Source organism: Scyliorhinus torazame, chromosome 28, assembly GCF_047496885.1.
Source record: "Scyliorhinus torazame isolate Kashiwa2021f chromosome 28, sScyTor2.1, whole genome shotgun sequence".
NCBI classification, from domain to species: Eukaryota; Metazoa; Chordata; class Chondrichthyes; order Carcharhiniformes; family Scyliorhinidae; genus Scyliorhinus; species Scyliorhinus torazame.
In genome coordinates this window covers 26,431,365-26,456,637 of record NC_092734.1, presented here as the reverse complement: position 1 = coordinate 26,456,637, position 25,273 = coordinate 26,431,365, and the positions used below count along the sequence as shown (strand labels likewise).

General features: G+C 49.0%; 1 protein-coding gene across 1 annotated transcript in view; it reads right to left on the bottom strand.

Annotated features, from left to right (window-relative positions):
* Nucleotides 1-24,118, bottom strand: part of LOC140403613 (transmembrane protein 273-like) — a 92,948-nt gene extending 68,830 nt beyond the window's left edge. Inside the window, exon 1 of the mRNA XM_072491723.1 lies at nt 24,044-24,118. Within this exon, the coding sequence (XP_072347824.1) occupies nt 24,044-24,104 (61 nt within the window). The 5' untranslated portion in view covers nt 24,105-24,118. The remainder of the gene's footprint in view (nt 1-24,043) is intronic.
* Between the last annotated feature and the right edge of the window lie 1,155 nt (nt 24,119-25,273).

Sequence of the window (25,273 nt, the reverse complement as noted above, 5' to 3'; positions counted from 1 at the left end):
CAAACTAGCAGGTGGCCAGATGTTCCCTAAGTTAGATATGAGCCACGTCTATCTTTAACTCAATTCAGATGAACCTTCCCGCAATTACGTCACAATCAACACACAAAAGAGCCTGAATGAGTATATTCGCCCTTTGGGATCTCATCAGCGTGCACCATATTCCAATGGATCATGGCTAACATACTCCATCGGTTACCCAAAGTGAAGGTCTACTTGTATGACATTCTGATCACAGGGACTTCAGAACAAGACCGCTTGACAAACCTAGATGAGGTCTTGCAGTGATTTTCGAAAGCTGGGGTACATTGCAAAAGGGAGAAGTGTCCTATTTGGACAAATGTTTCTGATCCGGGCAGATGTGCTTTCCAGATAGTTGGAGATACACTGCATGGGTTCCACGACCTCCCACCCTACAATCGAGAAACAGAGAGCCTTTGCACGCATGGCATACTGGAAGTCCTGGCTTGCGACAATGTCACGGCCTTCACCAGTGAGGAGTTCCAGGCCTTCAGGAAATCTAATGGCATCAGACATATTAGCACAGCATCATATCACCCGCCGTCCAATGGCGTGAAAAGCAACCTTCTCTGCTTCAAGGGGAAAAAAACAGCCTATCCAGGTTCTCTTGATAGCTGAAAATCTCCAGTAAGCTCACACTTTTTAGGGTTAAATTCCATTTACCACTGCTCTGCCAATCTGACCAACCCGCCTAGCTCGGTTGTTCCTCTGTCTTGCATTGGGCATCACAGGAGCACTGCAGCATGCCAAGGACGGACATGTGGGCATATGTTTTGTTGCTAAAAGCTTAAAATGGCCTTTTGACGTTTAACGGGTTAATTGATAACTGTGCAGCAGAACTTTAACTCCCTGGGGTAAACGAGCTAAAAGAAGTAACTGGTGTAGCCACCTAAAATGGCTGATTCCCTATTAATTTGGCCAAAACCCAATTTAAAATGGCTGACCGAAAAGGCTGATGGGAAAAGCAGCCAACAGGACACAAACGGACAGCTGCAGACAGAATAGCGTATTCAGCTCTGGGGAAGTCGGCCCAGATCGATACTCAAGACTATAAGCAGCACATCAACCCAGACATCTGCAGTTTAATCGGTTATCCCCGGGAACAATTGCAACATATTAGCAATTGAATGCCGGGCCAGACCTGTCGGCGCCTGCAGTGGCCAAAACAAAGACAGGTGAACGACTACCCCCCGATCGAGGAATCGCCCTGTTATTGGACATATCGAACCCAGTGATTGGAAACAAGTCCAATCACTTGGGACTCAGGGTCAAGGGCCGCCCCGAGAGGCGGGAAGCCCCTGGGCCCTATAAAGTGAGGGGCCAAGTTCAGGTCTCTCTCTCCCTTCTTCACCTGCTCACAGCCTTCGCAAGAACCTTCAGCAAAGAACCGTAAGTTTGACTCCAGCGATCGCTACCCGATAGAGACTCCTCGCCATTGACCCGTATCAGCCTTTTGAATCCCGCAGGCCAGATCCAATTCGATAAGCCATTCATTTCCCTGACCTGGTGGGCCCTTCCCAAAGTTGAGCATTGGCCAGTAGTGGTAGGTTTCGAAATAGATAGTAGGATTATTGTGTAAGCATTAATTGTTGTATATAATAAATGACCGTTGATTTCAATCTTACTAAGCGGTGTGCTGACTTATTAATCATAACTTGAGCTTGAACCACGTGGCGGTATCTGAAAGATACCTGGTGACTCGTGAGCAAAGGTGACATAATCAGAGCTAATAAACTAAGGCTAAAAAGAGCAACATAATTGGCGACTCCGCCGGGACCCGACATAGAAGTGGAAAACCACTCCGGGAGAACCCCAGAAATTTGAATAGAATCCAATCGGAAAAAAAAAACACAAGTGTTCAAGCGGTTCTGGTTAATATTCACAATTCGGAAGTGTGTGTATGCATGCGTAACTAACAGGGTTATAAGGTAAAACTGATAGATTTTTGTTGCGTCAAAACTGTCGGAAATCTGTATTTTCAGAAATTAGCGCAAGCCGTACCCACATCTACGACACCACCTTAGCCCCCTGTTCCAAATTTGAATGTAGCGAGCAGATAAAAGAGATGGCCATGCAGGCAATGCAACGCCTCATGAACCCTGAAGAATTTGCGGTCGCACTGATCAGCAGCATTAAAGTGGGACAGTGTCCCATTTGGGAAGTGGAAATTCGCAAATTTCTACAGGGCAAAGGATGGCCCGTGTGGAGCGGTTTCTGTAATAATGACAACTCAGGTCCCGGAAGTATAGGGCATACTTGGTGGGAGAACATGAGTGAAATTCATAAGAAAAGCTTAGCGAAAGCGTGCAAGCCGATGGCAATTGTGTCCGGCATGGCACAATTGCGAGGCACAGAGGAGGTCGTCAGGACGCTCCGAAAAGAAATAGAAGGCATACATCGTATGAGTAAAATCGATGTATACGAAATGGAAAAAGAGAACCTGGAATTGAAAAGGAAGTTAGAAGCCAAGGACGAAGAGGTGGCTGACGCCAAATGGGGTCACCAGTCTTGTCTGGCGCATTTAAGCAGTTTTCAATCCCAGTATCAGGACACGCAGCTTGCCGTCCTGGTTAAGAAAGAGACAGAGAAGCAGGTGGAGACGCTACAGAAGCAATGTAGTGATCTCAAGGCAGCCTTGAGAGCGCTCCACTCTGCAACCACGGAACAAAGGCAGAGTACCTTAGACCATGCGAAGTGCCGAAAGCAAATTGCAGACCTGCAAGCAATGCTTTCTGTCCAAAAGACACCTTTGGGGAAAGTTTAGATCAGGAAGACGGCCCTGATTGGGAAGAACTGCAAGAGACAGCGCAGAGATATGTTCAGGGAACATGTGCGCAGGGAAAGCCCCAAAGGAGGAGAGCGCCCCACCCCCCACACAGCAGGTAATACAGGCTCCCATGAACCCTGTAACAACCCACCGCACCGCCACAGCAGACGAGGCGGAGGTCTTATATTTAACCCCCTCACAGTGACCCAATTACGGGACGCATGTGCTAAAACCACACCGTTCCTCCCCGCTTCAGACCCACACCATTTCTTTGCCACCGTCAAGCACCAGGCGACCATGTACAGCCTGGATGAGAAAGAGCAGGTAAAGCTCACGGTCCTCAGCTTAGACACATCGGTCGCAGCAGCCCTTCCCGACCCACAGAATGTAGGAGGAGGCACCCTTGCAGAAATGCATACCGCGGTCCTGGATGCGATCGGGTATAACCGTGGTGAGCCCGTAGACGGTCTAAATAAGTGCAGACAGAAAAAGTCTGAACACCCCACAGCGTTCACAGGATGCTTGTGGATTCACTTTGAAGCCGTTTTCGGAAATGTAGACCGTGCCCATTTGTCCGCAGACAATATGGCCAAATGGACCCGCACCCTTATCTCCCATGCCACAGAAGCAGGACAGAATGCCTGTAGTAATTATGACCCCTCGGAGGAGGCTCATAATGAGAAGTGGGTGGTCAAAAGATTGTCCCGCGTTTGGGAGCAGTCTGCTCACAATAAACCCGCCGCTAGAACCCCCGAGGAAAAACAAGCCGCCGCAGACGTGCAGGCAGTAAGAACCACTCTTCACAACCCCGCCTGGGTAAACGAGGGAAAGAGCAGCCCCCCAGCAAAACCGCAAGAATGCTTCAATTGCGGACAGTTGGGACATTTTGCCAAAGAATGCAAGGCCCCTAAAAAACCTCAGAGAGCCCAACAGACAGGCACTATCAATAAGAAAAAGGCAGAGCCCATACATTGCGTTAGCGCCCAGTCCGATCAGACAGACTTGACCGGAACGGATTGACGGTGTACAGGCTCCCCCAGCTGGGTCTGCGATACCCTGTGGGATAGGTCAGGACGACCCGTAGACGCAGCAAAATTTAGGGGACAGCCGATCGAGCTTCTCTGGGACACAGGAGGGTCCCGCACAACCTTGAATTCCTCCACCCTTGGTAAGGACACGTGGCCCACCACAGCCACCATCACCTTCAGCGGCTTCACAGGCCACTCACAACAGGGACATATCACAACCCCTGTACCCATCCAAATCGGCACCATTAATACAAAACACCCCGTAGTGTTAGTCGACCTGCCCCCAACAGCAGAGCACATTTTGGGGATCGACTTCATGAATTCTCATCACCTCTCTTTCGATCCAGTCAACCAGTGTGTCTGGAAGGTGGCGAATTCCGCTAGAGCCCCCGCAACGCTCAATATAGGGGAATTTATGAACAAAATTAGCGCAGTAGGCGAGTTTTGGTTCAACCCCACCATACTCAGCACGGACCGACAGGTTGGGGCAGTCCTGCAAAAAAACAGGGCAGCATTCGCAACCCACAAACACGACCGTGGACGGATGACCGGCTCCGTACAAATAACAGGACCCTAGACCCCAAAAGCAGTACGGATTTCCCCTAGAAGCAGAGGGAGAAATCCTAAAGGTTATAGAAAGTTTATTAGAGCAGGGCATCCTAAGATCGGTAGCCTCAACTAATAATGCCCCGATTTGGCCAGTACGGAAGCCCGACGGATCATGGCGCTTGACCATAGATTATCGGGAACTCAATAAAGTCACCCCCGTAGCAGCCCCCACCGTTGCAACAAGTCCCGAGACCATGCTCAAACAGGGACTCCATGCCCGATATTTCACGGTTTTGGACGTCTGGGTTCTGGTCCATTCCATTGGCAAAGGCGTGCCAGTACAAATTTGCCTTCACCTTCAGAGCGCAGCAGTACACGTGGACATGCCTGCCACAAGGCTTCCACAACTCCCCCTCCATTTTCCACCGACAGCTGGTGAATGGACGAGCGAAATTTTCTCGCCCCGAATGTCTGGTACAGTATGTAGATGATCTACTGCTGCAGACAGACACGAAGGAAGAGCACATTGAGCTTCTGTCCGAACTCCTGGAGTTACTACACTTCATTGGCTGTAAAGTAAACCCCAAAAAGGCCCAGATATTGGAAGAAAAGGTGGTATATTTGGGTACTATTATCACACACGGCAAACGCGAGATCGAGCACAAAAGAATTGACTCGATCGCTAAATAGCCCCTTCCCCAACACGTGTCAGCCCTCCGGTCGTTTTTAGGACTGGTTGGCTACTGCCGAAACCACATTGACGGTTTCGCCAGCAAGGCAGCGCCCCTCTCAGACCTCCTAAAGAAAGGAGCCCCCTGGGAATGGCTTCCGCAGCATACGGATGCTGTGGAATCATTAAAACACGCGCTCATAGCCGCCCCCGCACTACAAGTTCCAGACCCGCTTTCCCCTTACGCAATAGAGGTAGCGACCACAGACCGCACCCTTTCAGCCGTGCTCCTGCAGGAACGGCACGACCAGCTAAGACCCGTGGCTTATGCCTCCCGAATTTTAAATGCTGTGGAGCAGGGATTCTCAGCCTGTGAGAGGCACCTGCTCGCAGTTTTCTGGGCAGTCCAGTACTTTTCATACATTACCGGACTGAACCCCATCACCATTTTGACCGAGCACACCCCCACCCAACTTTTACTAGACGGACGACTTAAAGACGGTACCGTCAGCCAAATCCGCGCTGCTAGGTGGACCCTTCTCTTACAAGGACAGGACATCACAGTCAAACGGACCAAAACGCACACATACTTAGCGGACAATCTAGAGTACCCCGGAACCCCCCATGAGTGTGAAATCATCTCGCCCCACCATAATACAGGCCCCTTTATAGCTAAAACACCCCCCAGAAAACTAGCCACTCCATCTCAGAACCTCCCTCACCCGGACACGTGTGACCCCATTAGGATTTATATGGATGTATCTTCCACAGTCCTGGATGGGCAACGCATAACAGGTTGTGGGATTTATGTGGAGGACGCGCCCTCGAGGAAATCGCATTAAAATTACCCGGACACTTAGGCGCGCAGGCAGCAGAGCTTGCGGCCATCGCTTACATTGTAGACCACCCAGATTCCTTCCCCAGCCCAGCAGACCTATATTCAGACAGTCTATACGTGTGCAACAGCCTCACTGAATTTCTGCCCCTCTGGAAAACGAGAGGATTTGTTTCCGCGGCTGGGAAACCCCTCCCCTCAGCCCCATTACTCCGCCATATTTTGAAAAAAGCCAAGAACCGGACCTTTGGCATTATAAAAGTACGCAGCCACCATCGTTCCTCCCCCCCTGGAAATGTAAAAGCTGACGCACTGGCTAAGGCAGGATCCAGGCATGGGTACTTTTGGAAGCCCCCCGGGAGCGCCCCAGTGAGTGCGCCAGTGAGTGCAGTTCAGGTCGCGCAGACTAGGATCGAAGATCTAGTAGAGGCCCAGAAGCAGGATAGCGCTCTCACTGAAATCGTGAAAGGGAAGTTTCCAGCCTCATACGAGAGGTACAGAAATACCCTGACCACACATGACGGTGTGGTGTTAAAGGACACCCTTTATGTAGTTCCTGAGCAGGATAGGAACCAAATAATCTGTTTATTCCATGATGGTCATGGACACCAGGGAATCGAACCCACCACAGCCCACCTCAAACAGCTTTGTTGGTGGCCTATCTCAAAGAGGATGTATCCCATTACATTGAGAATTGCCTCATCTGCGCTCAGAACAACCCAGATAGATATGCCAAAAAGGCACATCTCAGCCACACCCGACCCGTTAACGGCCCCTGGACTAACCTCCAGATCGATTTTATAGGTCCATTGCCCCCTTGCAGGAATGGCTATAAATATGTTCTGGTGGTCATAGACACTTTTACAAAGTGGGTGGAAGCATTTCCAGCCCGCACCAACACCGCGAAAACTACCGCCAAAATCCTAACCCACCACATTTTTACAAGATGGGGACTCCCCCGCAGTATTGAATCGGACCAAGGTTCTCACTTTACGGGACGGGTCATGCAGAACGTCCTCACGATATTTGGCATAACCCAAAAATTTCACATTGCGTACCACCCACAGTCGAGTGGTATAGTGGAGCGCATGAATCAGACCCTAAAAACCACCCTTAGAAAAATGGTCCAGCAGAACAACACCACTTGGGACTCAGTCCTCCCCTTTGCGCGGATGTTTTTGCGTAACACTGTTTCCACCTCCACAGGTTACACCCCACACACCCTCATGACCGGACGCCCCATGAAAGGGACAGAATACTTGTTAGGTTTAGACCTGACCAGCCCTGAAGTTACGGCACTCACCCACGAGAAAGCCGTTGAACAATTACTTGTAAATGTAAACAACGGCTCAGTTAGCAGCCGCTGTTAAACTGGGCACTAAAAGAAAACAGAGCAAGGCCTGTTTTGATAAGGCAGTACATGCAACGGAGTATAATATAGGACAACAAGTGATGTTGTCTGTGTATAACTCCAGCACATTTCTGTCTCCGAAATATTCGGGTCTGTACTCCATTACGGATAAAGTAAGCCCATCGGTATATAAAATCAAATACCAAAATGGTAAGACTGCGTGGTTTCACATAAACCAGCTAAAGGCTTAGGGAGCACAGTCAAACCACGCCCACCACGTCATGCTTGACGCAGCAGACCACACCCCGCTCACAGCCAACGTGGCCACACCAACCCCCTCCACGTCCAGCCCAGCCATGGACTCGGCCCCGACTCCACCCACGAACTTTACTCTCCGCTCCAGAATGCCCACAGACTGCAGCAGCACAGACAGCGACTGTGACTCTGGCGACAGCCACAGCACGCCTCCCTACTATCCTGGTCCCACACCCAGCGACTCCGAGTTCGACTCCAGTGACCCCTTCCTCATCACTTTCTTAAACAAACCACACCACCGACCACCGAACCACACGGACGACCCCGACTTTATCCCCACTCAACTTGACGAACGCCATTGGCACCGCGACAACTCCTACAGACTCGTCCTCAACGACGAGAGCAACCCCAACTCACACCACGCAGCCCTCTCAACATTAATTCACTCCAGAATTTGGCACCCGGGAGGAGGGGACGACCCCGACTCTGACCCCCAATCCGCCAACCCCTTTGCGACCCTGTTCGCAACAGAGAACTGAGGAGTCCACATGATGATTTAAAGGAGACACTTGGGGAAAAGTGTTGTCCTTCTTGATGGAACCTGCAGGATGTTTTGCGTTGTTTGTATGTTTGTTTAAATGTTGTTCGTCCAACAGGAGAATTTCCAAAACCCCCACCGCGGCCAGACGCCTATTCAGTGGTACCAACTTATCTGCAGATACCTGGTCAACAGACCAGATGCTTGTTCAGAGGAACTAGCTTTTCAGCTGATACTTGCTTGGGTATCAGACGCCCGATCGTAACTGCTCTTCTGATTTGATGGGAGAATGACAGCAGCATCCCCACCATGATGACTACATTTTTGCCCGTTCTTGTCGGTTGCTCAGGCAGTGGAGAAATGGCGTGAGACCCGCCCTGCCTGGGGACCCCCCCGCTGGTCAAAAACGCTCGGGTAGGGGACATACGGTATTGGTAGCCATCCTACCCGGGGACTCCATCCAAATCTTACGCGTCGCGGTCCATACGCACCTCATTCGACCTTTTCCTTTCAAAACAGTTTTTATTTATTTAGGCGACCCTTGGGTTGCTGCCAAATGCTATTTACATCCAGGAACATTTGGATGATAAATCAGCACTGGTCCACCATTTGGAAGTGTGCCGCGTCCTAACATTTGTTTTGGAAAAAAAAATGGGGGAGTCACATATAGTGACCAATTATAAGGGAATAATTGGCCCCGCAGGACAGACACACTAACATACCGGATATTATACCAAGGTAGTTACAGGTACTATGCTTGTTTTACAGAACTCCAGAAGCTCCAGGACCGGAGAAAACAGAGAACACAAAGAAAGAAAAAGAAAGAGGACAGCCATGAGGACTTCTTTCAGCGTGATCAAGATTTTTATACTGGACATTTGGTTGCACGGGAACGCGCGGACCCCATTACTTCAAACCCCCCCTGCCGTTAATGTTTCACTGCCCCGCAGTACCGAGGGCCCAGTCACCAGCGACACTGCATCTTCCTGGTGTGCCAAGTTCATAACTTGGTACACCCTGTCCTACGTTATTGAAGCACTGTTAGCGTTGGCAATACTCTGCTGTGCAGTACAGACTATGCGCCTCCGCAAATGGAGAAGGAGAGCGTACCGCGCTCGAACCCCAGTATATCGGATCCAATCTCCTATGTTCGGGTATGACCAGACCCCAGACCCCCACGACCTATAATACAAAAATAAAGAACAAGCACTTGCGTTTTCCTGTAAATAAAAAGATGTACAAAACCTTCATGAAAAAAAAATGTGTGATCCTGAGCTTGACTGCCAAGCCAGGAAAGAATATATGGAATGTTATGATTGTTGTTGTATGTTTTAGAGAGATAGGATGATGCAATGCTTGATGAGTGTATTTAGGTAAAATTAGAGGTCCCAAGTTTTTATTTTGTAGATACATGCCCCTGCCTGACATAGCGCCCTCAAGAATTATTTAGGTAAATTTTTGTGCATAGCTAGGGTCAGAGTAGGAGGTGTCTCTCCCCCCCCCTCCCCCCCCCCTCCCCCCCAGGTCAGGGAACGGAAAGGACAAAATTTATGGAGGAACTGTAGCCACCTAAAATGGCTGATTCTCTGTTAATTTGGCCAAAACCCGATTTAAAATGGCTAACCGAAAAGGCTGATGGGAAAAGCAGCCAACAGGACACAAACGGACAGCTGCAGACAGAATAGCGTATTTGGCTCTGGGGAAGTCGGCCCAGATCGATACTCAAGACTATTAGCAGCACATCAACCCAGACATCTGCAGTTTAATCGGCTATCCCCGGGAACAATTGCAACATATTAGCAATTGAATACTGGGCAAGACCTGTCGGCGCCTGCTGTGGCCGAAACAAAGACAGGTGAACGACCACCCCCCGATCGAGGAATCGCCCCGTTATTGGACGTATCAAACCCAGTGATTGGGAACAAGTCCAATCACTTGGGACTCAGGGTCAAGGGCCGCCCCGAGAGGCGGGAAGCCCCTGGGCCCTATAAAGTGAGGGGCCAAGTTCAGATCTCTCTCTCCCTTCTTCACCTGCTCGCAGCCTTCGCAAGGACCTTCAGCAAAGAACCGTAAGTTTGACTCCAGCGATCGCTACTCGATAGAGACTCCTAGCCATCGACCCGTATCAGCCTTTTGAATCCCGCAGGCCAGATCCAATTCGATAAGCCATTCGTTTCCCTGACCTGGTGGGCCCTTCCTAAAGTTAAGTATTGGCCAGTAGTGGTAGGTTTCAATATAGATAGGAGGATTATTGTGTAAGCATTAATTGCTGTATATAATAAATGACCGTTGATTTCAATCTTACTAAGCGGTGTGCTGACTTATTAATCATAACTCGAGCTTGAACCACGTGGCGGTATCAGAAAGATACCTGGTGACTCAAGAGCAAAGGTGACATAATCAGAGCTAATAAACTAAGGCTAAAAAGAGCAACACTGGGCAACAAAGTTGGTCGGGGAAAATCGTATAGAACATCGAATTTATAGTGCAGATAAGATTATCTCCGAAAATGTCAAAACCTACACACTTTGATGTATAACGAATATATTATAATATCAAATGAATGCAAAATGGGACAAATATCACAGTGATTTGAAGCTATGGTAGCTGTTGTATGAAAAGTCTTTTGAATTGAATTAGTAAGGAATGAGTCGGGATATTGTTGCCAAAGCATAAAATACATTATGTAACGTAACATAATCCCTCACAATGGACTCAAATTCACTTATCAATGAAAAACATTGCTCTCACATCCGTTTTATTGTTTAGGCATTTTCCTTGTTAAAAAAAAACAACACGGCAATTTGTATCCTCTGTTCATGAGGCGATCTACAATGCAACTTGATACTGAAATATGACGTGATTCTGACCTGTTGACTAGTAGAGTTCACACTGCTCCCTAGGAAGAAGCAAGATAGGAGGTGTATGGAGATGTGCGTATTTGTTGGGAACTGAGGTAAATGGTGGCGAATTGACGGTGCCGTTGCACAAGCGATCCAAAGGCCCCAGGCTAATGCTCTGGAGACATGGGTTCAAATCCTACTATGGAAGCTGATGGAATTTAAAATCTGGAATTAAAAGCTAGTCTCAGTAATAGTGCCGACGAAACTGCCATTAATTGTTGTTAAAACCTAACCGGTTCACTAATGTCCTTTTGTGGAAGGAAATCTGCCGCCCTTACCCGGTCTGGCCTCCCAGACATTGTTTGATGAATCGAGTGTTAAATGGTACATTTAATGGTACATTTAAATTGGTACATGGGGAGGTGGTGGCATTGTCACTGGACTAGTAATTCAGAGACCCAGAGCACTCTGGGGTCTCAGGTTCAAATCCCACCACTGCAGATGGTGAAATTTGAGTTCAATTAAAATCTGGAATTAAAAGTCTAGTGGTGACCATGAAGCCATTGTCGATTGTCATAAAAACCCACCTGGTTCACCAATGTCCTTTAGGGAAGGAAATCTGTCGTCCTTACCTGGTCTGGCCTATATGTGACTCCAGTGGGTGACACTTAACTGCCCCTCTAGGGCAATTTGGAATGGGCAATAAATGCTGGCACAGCCTGCGACATCCACGTCCAATGAACAATTTTTTTAAAAAATTGATGAATAAGGAATCGTTTCCTCAGACGGAGGCTAGCCAGCTGTTGAACTAGGGTGCCTGAGCATTTCAGAAACAGCCAGTTGCTGTGATCATAAGATTTGTTTGTACAAGAAGGGACTTTTTCATTCTGAATCTATATGATGATAGCAGGTTAAATCTTGTGGTTTTTGTCATTTTCAAAGAACTACCTAAAGGGGACATTTGCTACCTCAGAGCACGCCACATGCACGGTAAACCATACTTCAGCCAGCAAGAGATTCTGACAATTAAACTTGACGGATGAAAAATCCTGACGAGGAGGTATTGAATTTCCCGGCCATGAGTTTGTGGCACATGTTGGGGGTACTGAAATAGAAATATCCCCTTGCGCATCTGTTATAGCCCGCACCAGACTTATGGAGACGGACCAATTAGCCTCCTCCGTGAGCCTCGTAGAATACGAGCTTCCCTGCTGAGAGGCGGGATAATAGAGGAGCGGAGTAATAGACGCTAGCATAAAAGCTGGCCCAGATGGGAGCCGAGCATGTGTAGTCCCGGGACTTGTGCACAGAGTTTACTTTATAATAAAATAAGTTTCTTTAAGCCTCTCATTTTGGGCTCCTCTGTGGCCCTAAAGTATAATGTATAAAACTAGAAGAAAGAAATGATTATTAACAATGAAATGGTACATTTCTGCACTCGGAGGCAATCTCTACCTTTGTTATGAATATTGCATCATTTATATTTTTTGAACCTGTAGTTTCAGAGCTTGTATTTTTTTAGACGCAGCATAATTGAAATAGGAAACCGAAAAGCGAACCTGACCCTCTAGAGAAACTAAGATTGGAGCCCAAAACATCTGGGGATATTGAACTTGGTTGAAATCATATAAAAGGACACAGCGATCCCCAGAGTTTGGTGGAAGACTGATTGTACCAGTGTACAGTACAGGCAGGTTGAAGCAGACAGAGGCTAGCTCCAGATGCTGAGAATAAGCAAATATACAATTGATTGCTGCTGTTTTTGTTTCTTGAAGATAACGTTGGTGGATCTACACCATCCAGACTTATTGGAGGATGTGCTGCAGATATGTGCCATTTGTGGTGAATACTGTACTGGTGGGAGTCGAGTTGGTTGTATGCTGCTGTCGGCTGGTGATCAGACTACATCCTAACAGAAGGGGAGCTGAAACTCTTTGTAAGGAAGACAGAAATTTGAAGGCCTTTGTAACTGAACTTGATGAATACATGTTGAGTAGATTGCTAAGCCAATTCATAAGATCTGTCTCTGTCTAATCTGCCATTTAATGTACAATTTCTACTTTTTCGTCAACCGCAATTCACCTGTTAATTCATGTTTAACTAATGTTGAATTTGATTTTTAAAGTATAGGTGATTAAGTGGGATTGTATTTATTGTTTACTTTGTTTGACTCTTGTATAATAAAAAATCTGTTTTAAACAATGGAATCTTATAGCTTCATTTATTGACTAAACAGATGGGATGTCATGTTTCTTCTACTTAAAGAAAAAGGTTACTTGTCTCTCTCAAGATCACAATAACATCCGTGCTACTTTTCCAAAGAAAATAGCTTGTAACATATTAACTCTTATTCCCTGAGACTATTTCCCACCCATTATTTCCACAGTATTCTTCTCAGAGTGATTACCATATTTATTAATGTGCCATGTTTTCTCAAGCCTTGAGCTGAACTGATGGTCTGGGGTTTCTGCTCCATTGCAATGGGTTTGCAATATCGGCATAACCGATGTGAAAGGTCATGAGAATTATATTCAGCAAAGCCAGAGTTTCATGAGCTATTCCGCTTGTTTTGAAAATGTTACAGGGCAAACAGGCCCTGTCCACAGGACTGGCCATGATCCCAGAATTCATTAACGTTGAGATGTTCAACTAATTGTTCTTCTTTGTGTTAGATATCACCTCACGAGTACATTTGTGCCATTATTAAGGCTTAACTTGAAGGTGGTTTGTGGAGGAGCTGTTGTTAAGTGACACTTAAACCCGAAACACTTCATCAGTGTTTCCCTCCCTACCCCCTCCTCTAACCCAAAAAAAGCAACCGCTGTAAAGATCAAGAGGAAGGTTCGAGGGCAAGTAGAAGAAGAAAGAAGTTGAACCGTGACGTCACAGCCTGCAGGTAAGGGACTGGCTGGTGACTGGTAAGTAGTTTTTCTTTTCTTTTCCCTCAGGTGTTATCGTGCGGGGCGAAGATGTTGCTGAGTGAGTGCTTGCTGAGAAGGGGAGTGAATAACAGGTAAGCTCTTTCTCTTTCTTTTTTTATCTAGACGGGATGGCAGGGAAGGTAGTGCAATGTTCCTTCTGCAGAATGTTTGAGGTGAGGGACGCCGTCAGTGTCCCTGCTGATTTCATCTGTGGGAAGTGCACCCATCTCCAGCTCCTCAGAAACCGCGTTAGGGCACTGAAGCTGGAGCTGGGTGAACTTCGGATCATTCGGGAGGCAGAGGTGCTCATAGATAGAAGCTTCAGGGATGTAGTTACTCCGAAGAATAAAGATAGATGGGTGACGGTGAGAGGGGCTGGGAGTGAGCAGTCAGTACAGGGATCCCCTGTGGTCATTCCCCTTAGTAACAAGTATACCGCTTTGGATACTGTTGAGGGGGGAGGACTTACCAGGGGTAAGCCATGGGGTACAGGTCTCTGGCACAGAGTCTGTCCCTGTTGCTCAGAAGGGAAGGGGGGAGAGGAGTAGAGCATTAGTCATTGGAGACTCCATAGTTAGGGGGATAGATAGGAGATTCTGTGGGAACGAGAGAGACCCGCGGTTGGTGTGTTGCCTCCCAGGTGCCAGGGTGCGTGATGTCTCGGATCGTGTTTTTGGGATCCTTAAGGGGGAGGGGAAGCAAGCCCAAGTCGTGGTCCACATAGGTACCAACGACATAGGTAGGAAAAGGGATAGAGATGTAAGGCAGGAATTCAGGGAGCTACGGTGGAAACCTAGATCTAGGACAAACAGAGTTATTATATCTGGGTTGTTACCCATGCCAGGTGATAGTGAGACGAGGAATAGGGAGAGAGAGGAGTTGAACACGTGGCTACAGGGATGGTGCAGGAGGGAGGGTTTCAGATTTCTGGATAATTGGGTCTCATTCTGGGGTCGGTGGGACCTCTACAAACGGGATGGTCAACACCTGGACCAGAGGGGTACCAATATCCTGGGGGGGGAATTTGCTAATGCTCTTCGGGAGGGTTTAAACTAGTTCAGCAGGGGCTTGGGAACCTGAATTGTAGCTCCAGTATACAGGAGGTTGAGAGTAGTGAGGTCATGAGTAAGGTTTCAAAGTTGCAGGAGTGTACCGGCAGGCAGGAAGGTGGTTTAAAGTGTGTCTTCTTCAATGCCAGGGGCATCCGGAATAAGGTGGGTGAACTTGCGGCATGGGTTGGTACCTGGAACTTCGATGTTGTGGCCATTTCGGAGACATGGATAGAGCAGGGACAGGAATGGTTGTTGCAGGTGCCGGGGTTTAGATATTTCAGTAAGCTCAGGGAAGGTGGTAAAAGAGGGGGAGGGGTGGCATTGTTAGTCAAGGACAGTATTACGGTGGCAGAAAGGACGTTTGATGAGGACTCGTCTACTGAGGTAGTATGGGCTGAGGTTAGAAACAGGAAAGGAGAGGTCACCCTGTTAGGGGTTTTCTATAGGCCTCCGAAAAGTTCCAGAGATGTAGAGGAAAGGATTGCAAACATGATTCTGGATAGGAGCGAAAGCAGCAGGGTAGTTGTTATGGGGGACTTTAACTTTCCAAATATTGACTGGAAACGCTATAGTTCGAGTACTTTAGATGGTCCGTTTTTGTCCAATGTGTGCAGGATGGTTTCCTGACACAGTATGTAGATAGGCCAACGAGAGACGAGGCCATATTGGATTTGGTACTGAGTAATGAACCAGGATAGGTGTTAGATTTGGAGGTAGGTGAGCACTTCGGTGATAGTGACCACAATTCGATTACGTTTACTTTAGTGATGGAACGGGATAGGTATATACCGCTGGGCAAGAGTTATATCTGGGGGAAAGGCAATTATGATGCGATGAGTGTAGCCACCTGAGTTGGCCACTTCCCGACTTAAAATGGAGAATCGCAAAGGCTGAAGGGGAATTCAGCCAACACAGGCAAAGACTAGCAAATACAGAAATCATGTATATTGGAACCTTCAAAACAACCAGACAGCAGCCATCTGCATAGTAATGTAGCCGCCATCTACATAGTAATGTGCGATTCCCAGGCACAATGGCAACAGTTAAGGTAAACAAAGCCAAGCCAGACACCTCGGCGCCAGCAGGAGCCAAGACAAAGGAAGGCCGACGGACACTTAGGGACCGCCCAGCGATCAGGGAACCGCTCTAGCATTGGAGAAATCGATCCAAGTGATCGGAAAGTAGTCCAATCACTTGGAACCAGGTACGGGGTCCGCCCCAAAGGGCAGGAAGCCCCTGGGGACTATAAAGTAAAGCCCCCAAGTTCAAATCATCCTTCTTTGGCAGGGTCACTCAGCAACTTGAATCAACCCTTGACAGTGACCTGTCTTGTTGCCTCCAAGCAAGTAAGTCTCAAGTCAACGCTCACTACGAGATAGGCGCTCCTAACTACGAGTCCATACCAGCTTTTGAATCCCGTAGACTCAGGACCAAAACGAAAGGCCATTTGTTCCCCTGACCTGGTGGGCCAGTCCAAAGCTAAGTATAGGCCTTTTAGGAATCGCCTAGAAAGTAGAGTTTATGCATGAGTAGCGATTTACTGTGTATAATAAATGTGTTTTGATTTGAATCTTACTGATTGGTGTGTTGAGTTATTGATCAGTACTTGAACTTGAACCTCGTGGCGGTATCATAAAGATACCTGGCGACTCTAGAGCAAAGGTTATAAAACAGAGCCAATTGAACCAACCAAAAGTTAGCAACATGAGGCAGGACTTAGGATGCATCGGGTGGAGAGGAAAACTGCAGGGGATGGGCACAATGGAAATGTGGAGCTTGTTCAAGGAACAGCTACTGCGTGTCCTAGATAAGTATGTACCTGTCAGGCAGGGAGGAAGTGGTCGAGCAAGGGAACCGTGGTTTACTAAAGCAGTCGAAACACTTGTCAAGAGGAAGAAGGAGGCTTATGTAAAGATGAGACATGAAGGCTCAGTTAGGGCGCTCGAGAGTTTCAAGTTAGCTAGGAAGGACCTAAAGAGAGAGCTAAGAAGAGCCAGGAGGGGTCATGAGAAGTCTTTGGCAGGTAGGATCAAGAATAACCCTAAAGCTTTCTATAGATATGTCAGGAATAAAAGAATGACTAGGGTAAGAGTAGGGCCAGTCAAGGACAGGAGTGGGAAGTTGTGCTTGGAGTCCGAGGAGATAGGAGAGGTGCTAAATGGATATTTTTCATCAGTATTCACACAGGAAAAAGACAATGTTGTCGAGGAGAATACTGAGATTCAGGCTACTAGATGAGAACGGCTTGAGGTTCATAAGGAGGAGGTGTTAGCAATTCTGGAAAGTGAAAATAGATAAGTCACCTGGGCCGGATGGGATTTATCCTAGGATTCTCTGGGAAGCTAGGGAGGAGATTGCTGAGCCTTTGGCTTTGATCTTTAAGTCATCTTTGTCTACAGGAATAGTGCCAGAAGACTGGAGGATAGCAAATGTTGTCCCCTTGTTCAAGAAGGGGAGTAGAGACAACCCTGGTAACTATAGACCAGTGAGCCTTACTTCTGTTGTGGGCAAAATCTTGGAAAGGTTTATAAGAGATAGGATGTATAATCATCTGGAAAGGAATAATTTGATTAGAGATAGTCAACACAGGTTTGTGAAGGGTAGGTCGTGCCTCACAAACCTTATTGAGTTCTTTGAGAAGGTGACCAAACAGGTGGATGAGGGTAAAGCAGTTGATGTGGTGTATATGGATTTCAGTAAAGTGTTTGATACGGTTCACCACGGTAGGCTACTGCAGAAAATATGGGATTCAGGGTGATTTAGCAGTTTGGATCAGAAATTGGCTAGCTGGAAGAAAACAAAGGGTGGTGGTTGATGGGAAAGGTTCAGACTGGAGTCCAGTTACTAGTGGTGTACCACAAGGATCTGTTTTTGGGCCTCTGCTGTTTGTCATTTTTATAAATGACCTGGAGGAGGGCGTAGAAGGATGGGTGAGTAAATTTGCAGATGACACTAAAGTCGGTGGAGTTGTGGACAGTGCGGAAGGATGTTACAAGTTACAGAGGGACATAGATAAGCTGCAGCGCTGGGCTGAGAGGTGGCAAATGGAGTTTAATGCAGAAAAGTGTGAGGTGATTCATTTTGGAAGGAAGAACAGGAAGACTGAGTACTGGGCTAATGGTAAGATTCTTGGCAGCGTGGATGAGCAGAGAGATCTCGGTGTCCATGTGCATAGATCCCTGAAAGTTGCCACCCAGGTTGAGAGGGTTGTTAAGAAGGCATAAGGTGTGTTAACTTTTATTGGTAGAGGGATTGAGTTTTGGAGCCATGAGGTCATGTTGCAGCTGTACAAAACTCTGGTGCGGCCGCATTTGGAATATTGCGTGCAATTTTGGTCTCCGCATTTTCGGAAGGATGCGGAAGCATTGGAAAGGGTGCAGAGGAGATTTACCAGAATGTTGCCTGGTATGGAGGGAAGATCTTATGAGGAAAGGCTGAGGGACTTGAGGCTGTTTTTGTTAGAGAGAAGAAGGTTAAGAGGTGACTTAATTGAGGCATACAAGATGATCAGAGGATTGGATAGGGTGGACAGTGAGAGCATTTTTCCTCGGATGGTGATGTCTAGGACATAGCTTTAAATTGAGGGGAGATAGATATAAGACAGATGTCAGGGGTAGGTTCTTTACTCAGAGAGTAGTAAGGGCGTGGAATGCCAAGCATGCAACAGTAGTAGACTCGCCAACACTAAGGGTATTCAAATGGTCATTGGATAGACATATGGACGATAAGGGAATAGTGTAGATGGGCTTTTGAGTGGTTTCACAGGTCGGCGCCACATCGAGGGCCGAAGGGCCTGTACTGCGTTGTAATGTTCTATGTTCTATTAAGTTATCAAATTGTATTGTACACAACTTTAGTGATATAAGACCTTAATTTGTGTGCACTATTGGGATGTTGTTAAGGAAATCTGTAAGTTGACATTTCTTTAAGTGCCAATTACTGCAATGTAAATTTAAGATAGAACATGTGACCTGATTGTTTGGGCACATTTGAGTTTCAAAGAGTCTGGCATTACCAGTAAACAGAAGCCAAGTTTACAATGCTAATTAGCTAGGATGGCCTGAAGCCTAGGTGTACCTGGCCTCTTGTCAAAACCGTACAAGTTAAGGTTACTTGTAGGGAAGCCAGAATTGATCAAGAACTGTGAGTATTGGGTGCAAGTTGAGCTTAGTTTGCTGTAAGGAAGCCGGAGACACTCTTCCCATTGATTAAGAATTGCAGCTATTTGGTTAGAAGTTGTTAGCTCTGTCCCATCCAGGAGCCTGGCTCCTCTATTATTTATTTTTAATGGGCAAATAAAATGGACTGGTAAAATGGTCAATGCTGACCACATGGAAATTTCTGAGCAGTTTCATGGACAAAGGGCTAATGCATCAAACCTCTGGAATGTAAAACATCATGCATTGTAAAAATAGTCCAGCCAACACAATGGATTAGCAGATGAGGTGTCTGCACCAGCCAGCCATGGACAAAGGCAGAGCTCTTTTTGACAACTCATCTCCAATGCTGTGATAATGGTGCCACAATTACTCGCTCAAAACACAATGGGTTTTAACCAGGGCCAGATTTAAAGTTGGTGAGCGAGGAGCTCGGCATCCCCGTTGGAAAAGGTTGGGGGCACCTTTTTACAGCCTGTGAAGCAGTGGCGTCCCGTTAGCATGGCTGAGTACCTCAGAGATTGTATGGAAGCTTGAATGCACATAGCGTTCCAGGACGGAGGAATACTGAGAGGTTGAAATCCTGGATGCGGATCCTCGGTGGAGGCATTCGAGAGAAGGCTTTGTGTGGGAGCAGGTTTCAAAACAGGTTCTCCGAAAGTGGAGTTTGGAAACCCTCGTGTGAAAGCCAGAATTTTAGTGAGCCCAGTTTCCTCACAGCGTGGCAAACATTGATGAGAAATTCATACAATCTATTGGATGGAATATGTCACTTAGTTTCAGACTGCGGAGCGTCTGACCACATTTCGCCTATTGCTGTACATGGACTGTGTCCCTAGTGAGAACATTAGAGTGTTAAATCTTTTGTAACTTGTGTTATCCTTATTAATCTGTATACATCTGTAAGGTTATAGCTGGGGTGAAGGAGGAGTGAGGAAAGGATACTTCGCTCCAAGAGTGATGTCACCCAAAATAGGGATATGGTATATTAAAACGTTGTGAGGGGGGTAGGGGTGGGAGGTGGCACAGGGAGGGTGGTCATGGGAGGGGGTGGTCGACCGGGTGGGGGGGGTTATCCGTACCACTGGCCAGGCACCCCGAGTCGATGAAAGTGGAGGCAATTAGAGTGCCCCGTGCGCGCCGGCCCAGGTGCACAGGCTTCGCAGCATCCCGTGCCTCTCCGGGCCCCATGTCCTGCCCATCCTCGCCCTCCCCCGCATCCACCTCTTCGGGTGAGGCCTGAGGTTCATCCTCCTCCTCCAGAACATTGCCCCTCTGCTGCGCGATGCTGTGGAGGACACAGCAGGCCACCACGATGCGGGAAGTCACTCCTCGTGCTATACTGGAGGGCCCCCTCCAGAGCGGTCCAGGCACCTGAATGGCAGCTTCTGGATGCCGATACTCCGCTCGATCACACCCCTGGTCGCTGCATGGGCGTCATCGTAGCAGGTCTCCGCGTTGGTCTGTGGCCTCCGGATAGGTGTCATCAGCCATGGCCACAGCGGACAACCCTCTGTCACCCAAGAGCCAACCCCTCAGTCGGGATAAGCCTAGAAAATGTCAGGAGCCATTGAGTGTGCCGGGTATCGGGCGCAGGTGTGCATAATGTGCAGCTCATGGTCTCACACTAGCTGCAGGTTCATTGAGTTGAACCTCTTTCTGTTGGTGAAGACCGGCCCACCATAGGCCAGAGTTCATCGGGCAACATGCATCCCGTCAATCACCCCCTGGGCCTGGGGCATCTCAGCGATGATGGTAATCCCTGCTGCCCGGGCATTCTGGTAGGCTCGGTCCACATTGAAGCTGATAAATTGTGCCAAACCGGCATACTGGGCCTCCGTGATGGTATGGATGCACCTGAGGTCCCGGACAGGTCCCCACTCGGCATCTGGAAGGACCCCGTGGCGTAAAGGTTCAGGAAGATCGTCACCTTGATGGCCACCGGGAGTGGGTGTCCTCCCCCATACTCCCGCCCTGCCAGGTGCGCCATGTGTTGCACTGTCACCCTGCTCAGCCAGAGTCTTCGACGGCATGCCTGGTCTGGCTGGTCCTCGAATGCCAGGTGCTGCTGGTACACACAAGGCCTGATGTGGTGCCTCCTTCCCACCTCCTCCTCGGCCTGTTGGGCGGCCGGCTCTCCATCCTTACCACTGACTCCTGTTCCTCTGGGGGTAGGCTCCGCTGCTGCAGGGTCCTCCTCGAGCAGCTCCAGCTCATACAGCCTCAATGCGTCCCCCAGGGCTGTGGCGGCCAGGAGGAAGGCCACCATTCCTGGTTGGATTCCAATAGCCATTGTCTGCAGGGGGTGAAAGGCAGATATGTTAGCATGGAGCGCACCGGTGACAAGCCCTACCCATGCCAGCGGTACGCTCCATGGCTCCCATCCAGCAGCCTCCCTCAGGTACTGCTGTGGGCGTTGCCTTTGGCTGAGGCGCGTGATGATCCACTGGCGGGTGGTGGCCGGTTGAAGGGGGGTGGAGTTGATGGGGTGGAGCTGGTGGGTGGTGGAGTGTGTGGGGGGAGGGGGGTGGGGTGGGGGGGGTGGGCTACACAAGGTGGTGGGGTGGGGGCACACATACGGCCGGTGTCACTCTGCGCAACCACGGGCCATGGTGGGCGGTCAAGATGGCGGTCCGTGCCTGAACAGTCCCGGGGTTTTACCCGACCCCAAGGCCCATCCCCTGCCCCCCCCCCCCCCCCGCTGCTTCTCCCAGCCGGGCAGAGGCCCCCCCCCCCCCCCAGCCAGCCATGCCAGCGGCAGGTCTGGCCGCCTTGGTCGAACCCCTGCTTGTCCTATCTCCTCCCTCATCCTCACCAGCCATGGCACCAGTTTCCCAATTTTTGGAACCGCAAGTCAAACTCGCTTGTCGGGAATTCTTCCGGGCGGAGGCGGAGTATCGCAGAGGTCCCGGAGAATACCTGGTCAGCCCCATTAATGATATGCGGATGGCGTTTACTGTACGTGTGGAGTAGAACGCATTTCCGCCGCTGTTGAGGCGCTGGGTCTTGGCATTCTGTGGAGCACCCGGCATTGGCCAAGATTTTCACCTCACGCACAATTCTCCACCCAATCACTTTCCCGACTCTGGCTTCGGCTGACGGAGAATCCCGCACAGGTAGCCCAGCAACCTGGCCTGCAACAGATTACTAGATTTGTCGAGGTGCCACACTGAAGAGTTACTGGGGCTCCTTGAGCCACAAACCTGCCGTCCTCTATCAGGCGGGGATAGTGGGCTGGATTCTCCGCTGTCAGGATTCTCCATTGCGCCGGCAGCGCCGGCATCCACACCCGTGGATTTTACGACGGCGTGGGGCTGCCCACAATGGGGAAACCCATTGACCAGCTGGCGGGCCGGAGAATCCCACTGCCAGCGGGGGGCGTGCCGCAGCAGAAACAGGTGCGGCGGGACGGGGAATCCCGCCCACTATCTCTCCCAAGTTTGGCGTGGCGCCAATTGGGCAAAAGTCCACATGAGGGTTGATAACGACAACCAATGTAGAAAGAAAATAACGGAAGTTTGAATATAATCCACAGAACGCAACAGCAATGAATTCAGGCGCGTGCATCCGGAACCTTTCACAATGTGATTGGCGTTACTCAAGGATGAAAAGGAATGGAAGAAAAAGTCAGGGCTAGACGCCAAGCCACAGGCCTGTCGTGAGTGAGACAGATTCAGTCTGAGCAATTGCACCAGGCTTCGTTTTGAAGGAAAACAAGTTGCCTATTTCCCTGACTCCTGAGTGTTGGGCAGTGATCCCTGCTTGTAATGCGCATGTGGATAGCAGTTAAGGATAATTTCAATTGCAATGGTCTCCCCAGTTCAAGCCCAAAGTGACAATTTCCCCATCTGCCCCCATGCATGAGGAGAAGTCAACTGCCTGGGCTTTCTCCACAGGACATTCCCCGCTCTTTCTCGTTCTCTGCAATGAGCGGGCAAGGGTCAAAGAAAAATCATTGAAGCCACTCGCCCTTCAGAATGGGAACCAAAGAGAGAAAGATACAATTTGGGCAGGGGTGGGGGTGCTTTTAACAGGCACAGGCTGGTACAGGGTGAGATACCCCATGGAATGCAGAATGCCCGCTGACGGGTTTCTCGCGTGCACTGAATCCTGGAGGAATTGCCCAGCAATACCTACAGGGCAGGTGCTACAAAACCACATTCCTATTGCGCTATTGGAATGGTAGCTGGCACCGTCCTTTGCCAGAGGGAACATCTGGCTTCCATTGAAAATGGGATTTGGAATAGAAAATAAGCTGTGAATATAAATTGGGGTTAGAAAATTATGGTAAGCTTGAGGATATTGAAGAGCTTTTCAGACGAAAAACATTCAACGCTTACCTCTTTATTCAAGAATTCACAAGCGACCAACTTTAAATGACCAAAATCCAGCAAATCTATTTGTTAAGAGGTCAACAAAAAGGCAACTTTCAGCAGAATGAGCTGGTTCGGTTTCTTCCATTTTAATTGCCCAGTTCAAACTCCTTGACTAAGATCCCAAAGCTCTAAGTTTAGTTGAGGTTCTTTCCTAGTTTTGCATTCACTAAACTCTGCCAGTGATTGACGAACCTAAGTGCAATCTCCAAAGCAGAACAGTGTTCAAAAATTAAATGACGACTTTTCTGCACCAAATCTATCAAGAAGTCAGCAGATCTAATAGAGATTGGAAAAAAAATGACGAGGTTAACAAAAAAATAGTCAAGGTGTAAGATGGAGTAGCCATAATAAATTGCCCCTTAGTGTCCAAGGATGCGCAGGTTAGGTTATGGGTTTACGAGGATAGGGCAGGGCTGATGGAGGGAGAGTACCTTGGTAAGATCCTCTTTCGGGAGGTCGGTGCAGAATCGATGGGCCGAATGGCCTCCTTCAGCCCTGGCGGGATTCTATGACTCGAGGACAGAAAGTCTGCTGAACAGGCTGAGGAGGAATGTCCGTACTGAATTCAATGAGCGGTGTTTACAGAAGGCAACCAGCAGAGCTGGGAAATTCTTGATATACCTGAAGTCGTTTCTTAACAACTAAAAACATTTCCTTTGCTGGAAAGCAACTTTTTTACTTACCAAGTGAGAGGATAAAGGCAAGGGGAATCTTAAACCAGCCCAATAGCTGAACCATTTTCATCTGCTGGATCGTGGCTAAGATTCAGTTGTAACTTATTTGTCGGATGTGTAGAAATGCAAAATACTCATAAGGAAATGGAAACCACATCCTGTGAATGGGTGAAAGATCAAATGCTTCCTTTTTTGTTCAGCAAAATAATTTATTTTACCAGTACATGACGCAAAACAGAGGAATAGAGGGTGGGATTCTCTCAGCCCGGGACCGGGCCGGAGAATCCCCGCAACCGGCGCGAGTCGCGCCCTGACGCCCTGACGCCGGGACGCTATTCTCCGTAGAGCGGAGAATCGGCGGCGCCGGACGGGGGACGCTCTACGCGGCCCCACCCCGCTGATTCCCGGCCCAGGATGGGCCGAGCGGCCGTTACAAAAAACCCAAGTCCCACCGGCACCGTTCTAACCTGCTCTCAGCCGGCGGGACCTCAGCGTGGAAGGGTCCGGGGGCGGCCAGTGGGGGGGGGGGGGGGGGGGGATCGACCCCAGGGGGGCCCTCCGTTGTGGCCTGGCCCGCAATCGGGTCCCACCGATCGACTGGCCGGCCTCTCGCGCTGGGGGCCTCCTTTCTTCCACGCCGGCCCCTTTAGCCCTACGCCATGTTGCATCGGGGCCGGCGCGGAGAAGGGAGCCACTGCGCATGCGCGGATTGCCGCCGGTGCCACTGCGCATGCGCGGACCCCGCGGCGCCCAGTTGATGCCAGGATCAGCAGCTGGAGCGGCGAGGATTGCTCCAGTGTCTTGCTGGCCCCCTGCTGGGTCCAGAATTGCTGATCCTGAGGCCATGTTGTCGCCGTAAAGAAACGCGCCCAGGATTCATACTGCAGTGGGAGGCTATTTGGCCCATCGAGTCTGCACCGACTCTCTGAAAGAGCACGCTTACTTACCTCTCCCTGGCCCTCTGCCTATAACCTGCACAGATTTGGACTGTGGGAGGTGTAGCCATCTGGGATGGCCACTTCCCGATTACAAAATGGACACTTTGTAAAGATTGCAGGGAAAATGGACAATGCTGGTTCCTGGCCCACCCAAAAGAACATACCCGAATCTTGGCGGGCCTGACAAAAAAGGACTTTGCTTTACTCTCTCCGCAGATGCTGCCAGACATATTGAGTGTTTCTAGAGTTTCCTGTTTATTTTAGAAGTTTCCAGATTTTTGCATTCGATTCACACCTGACA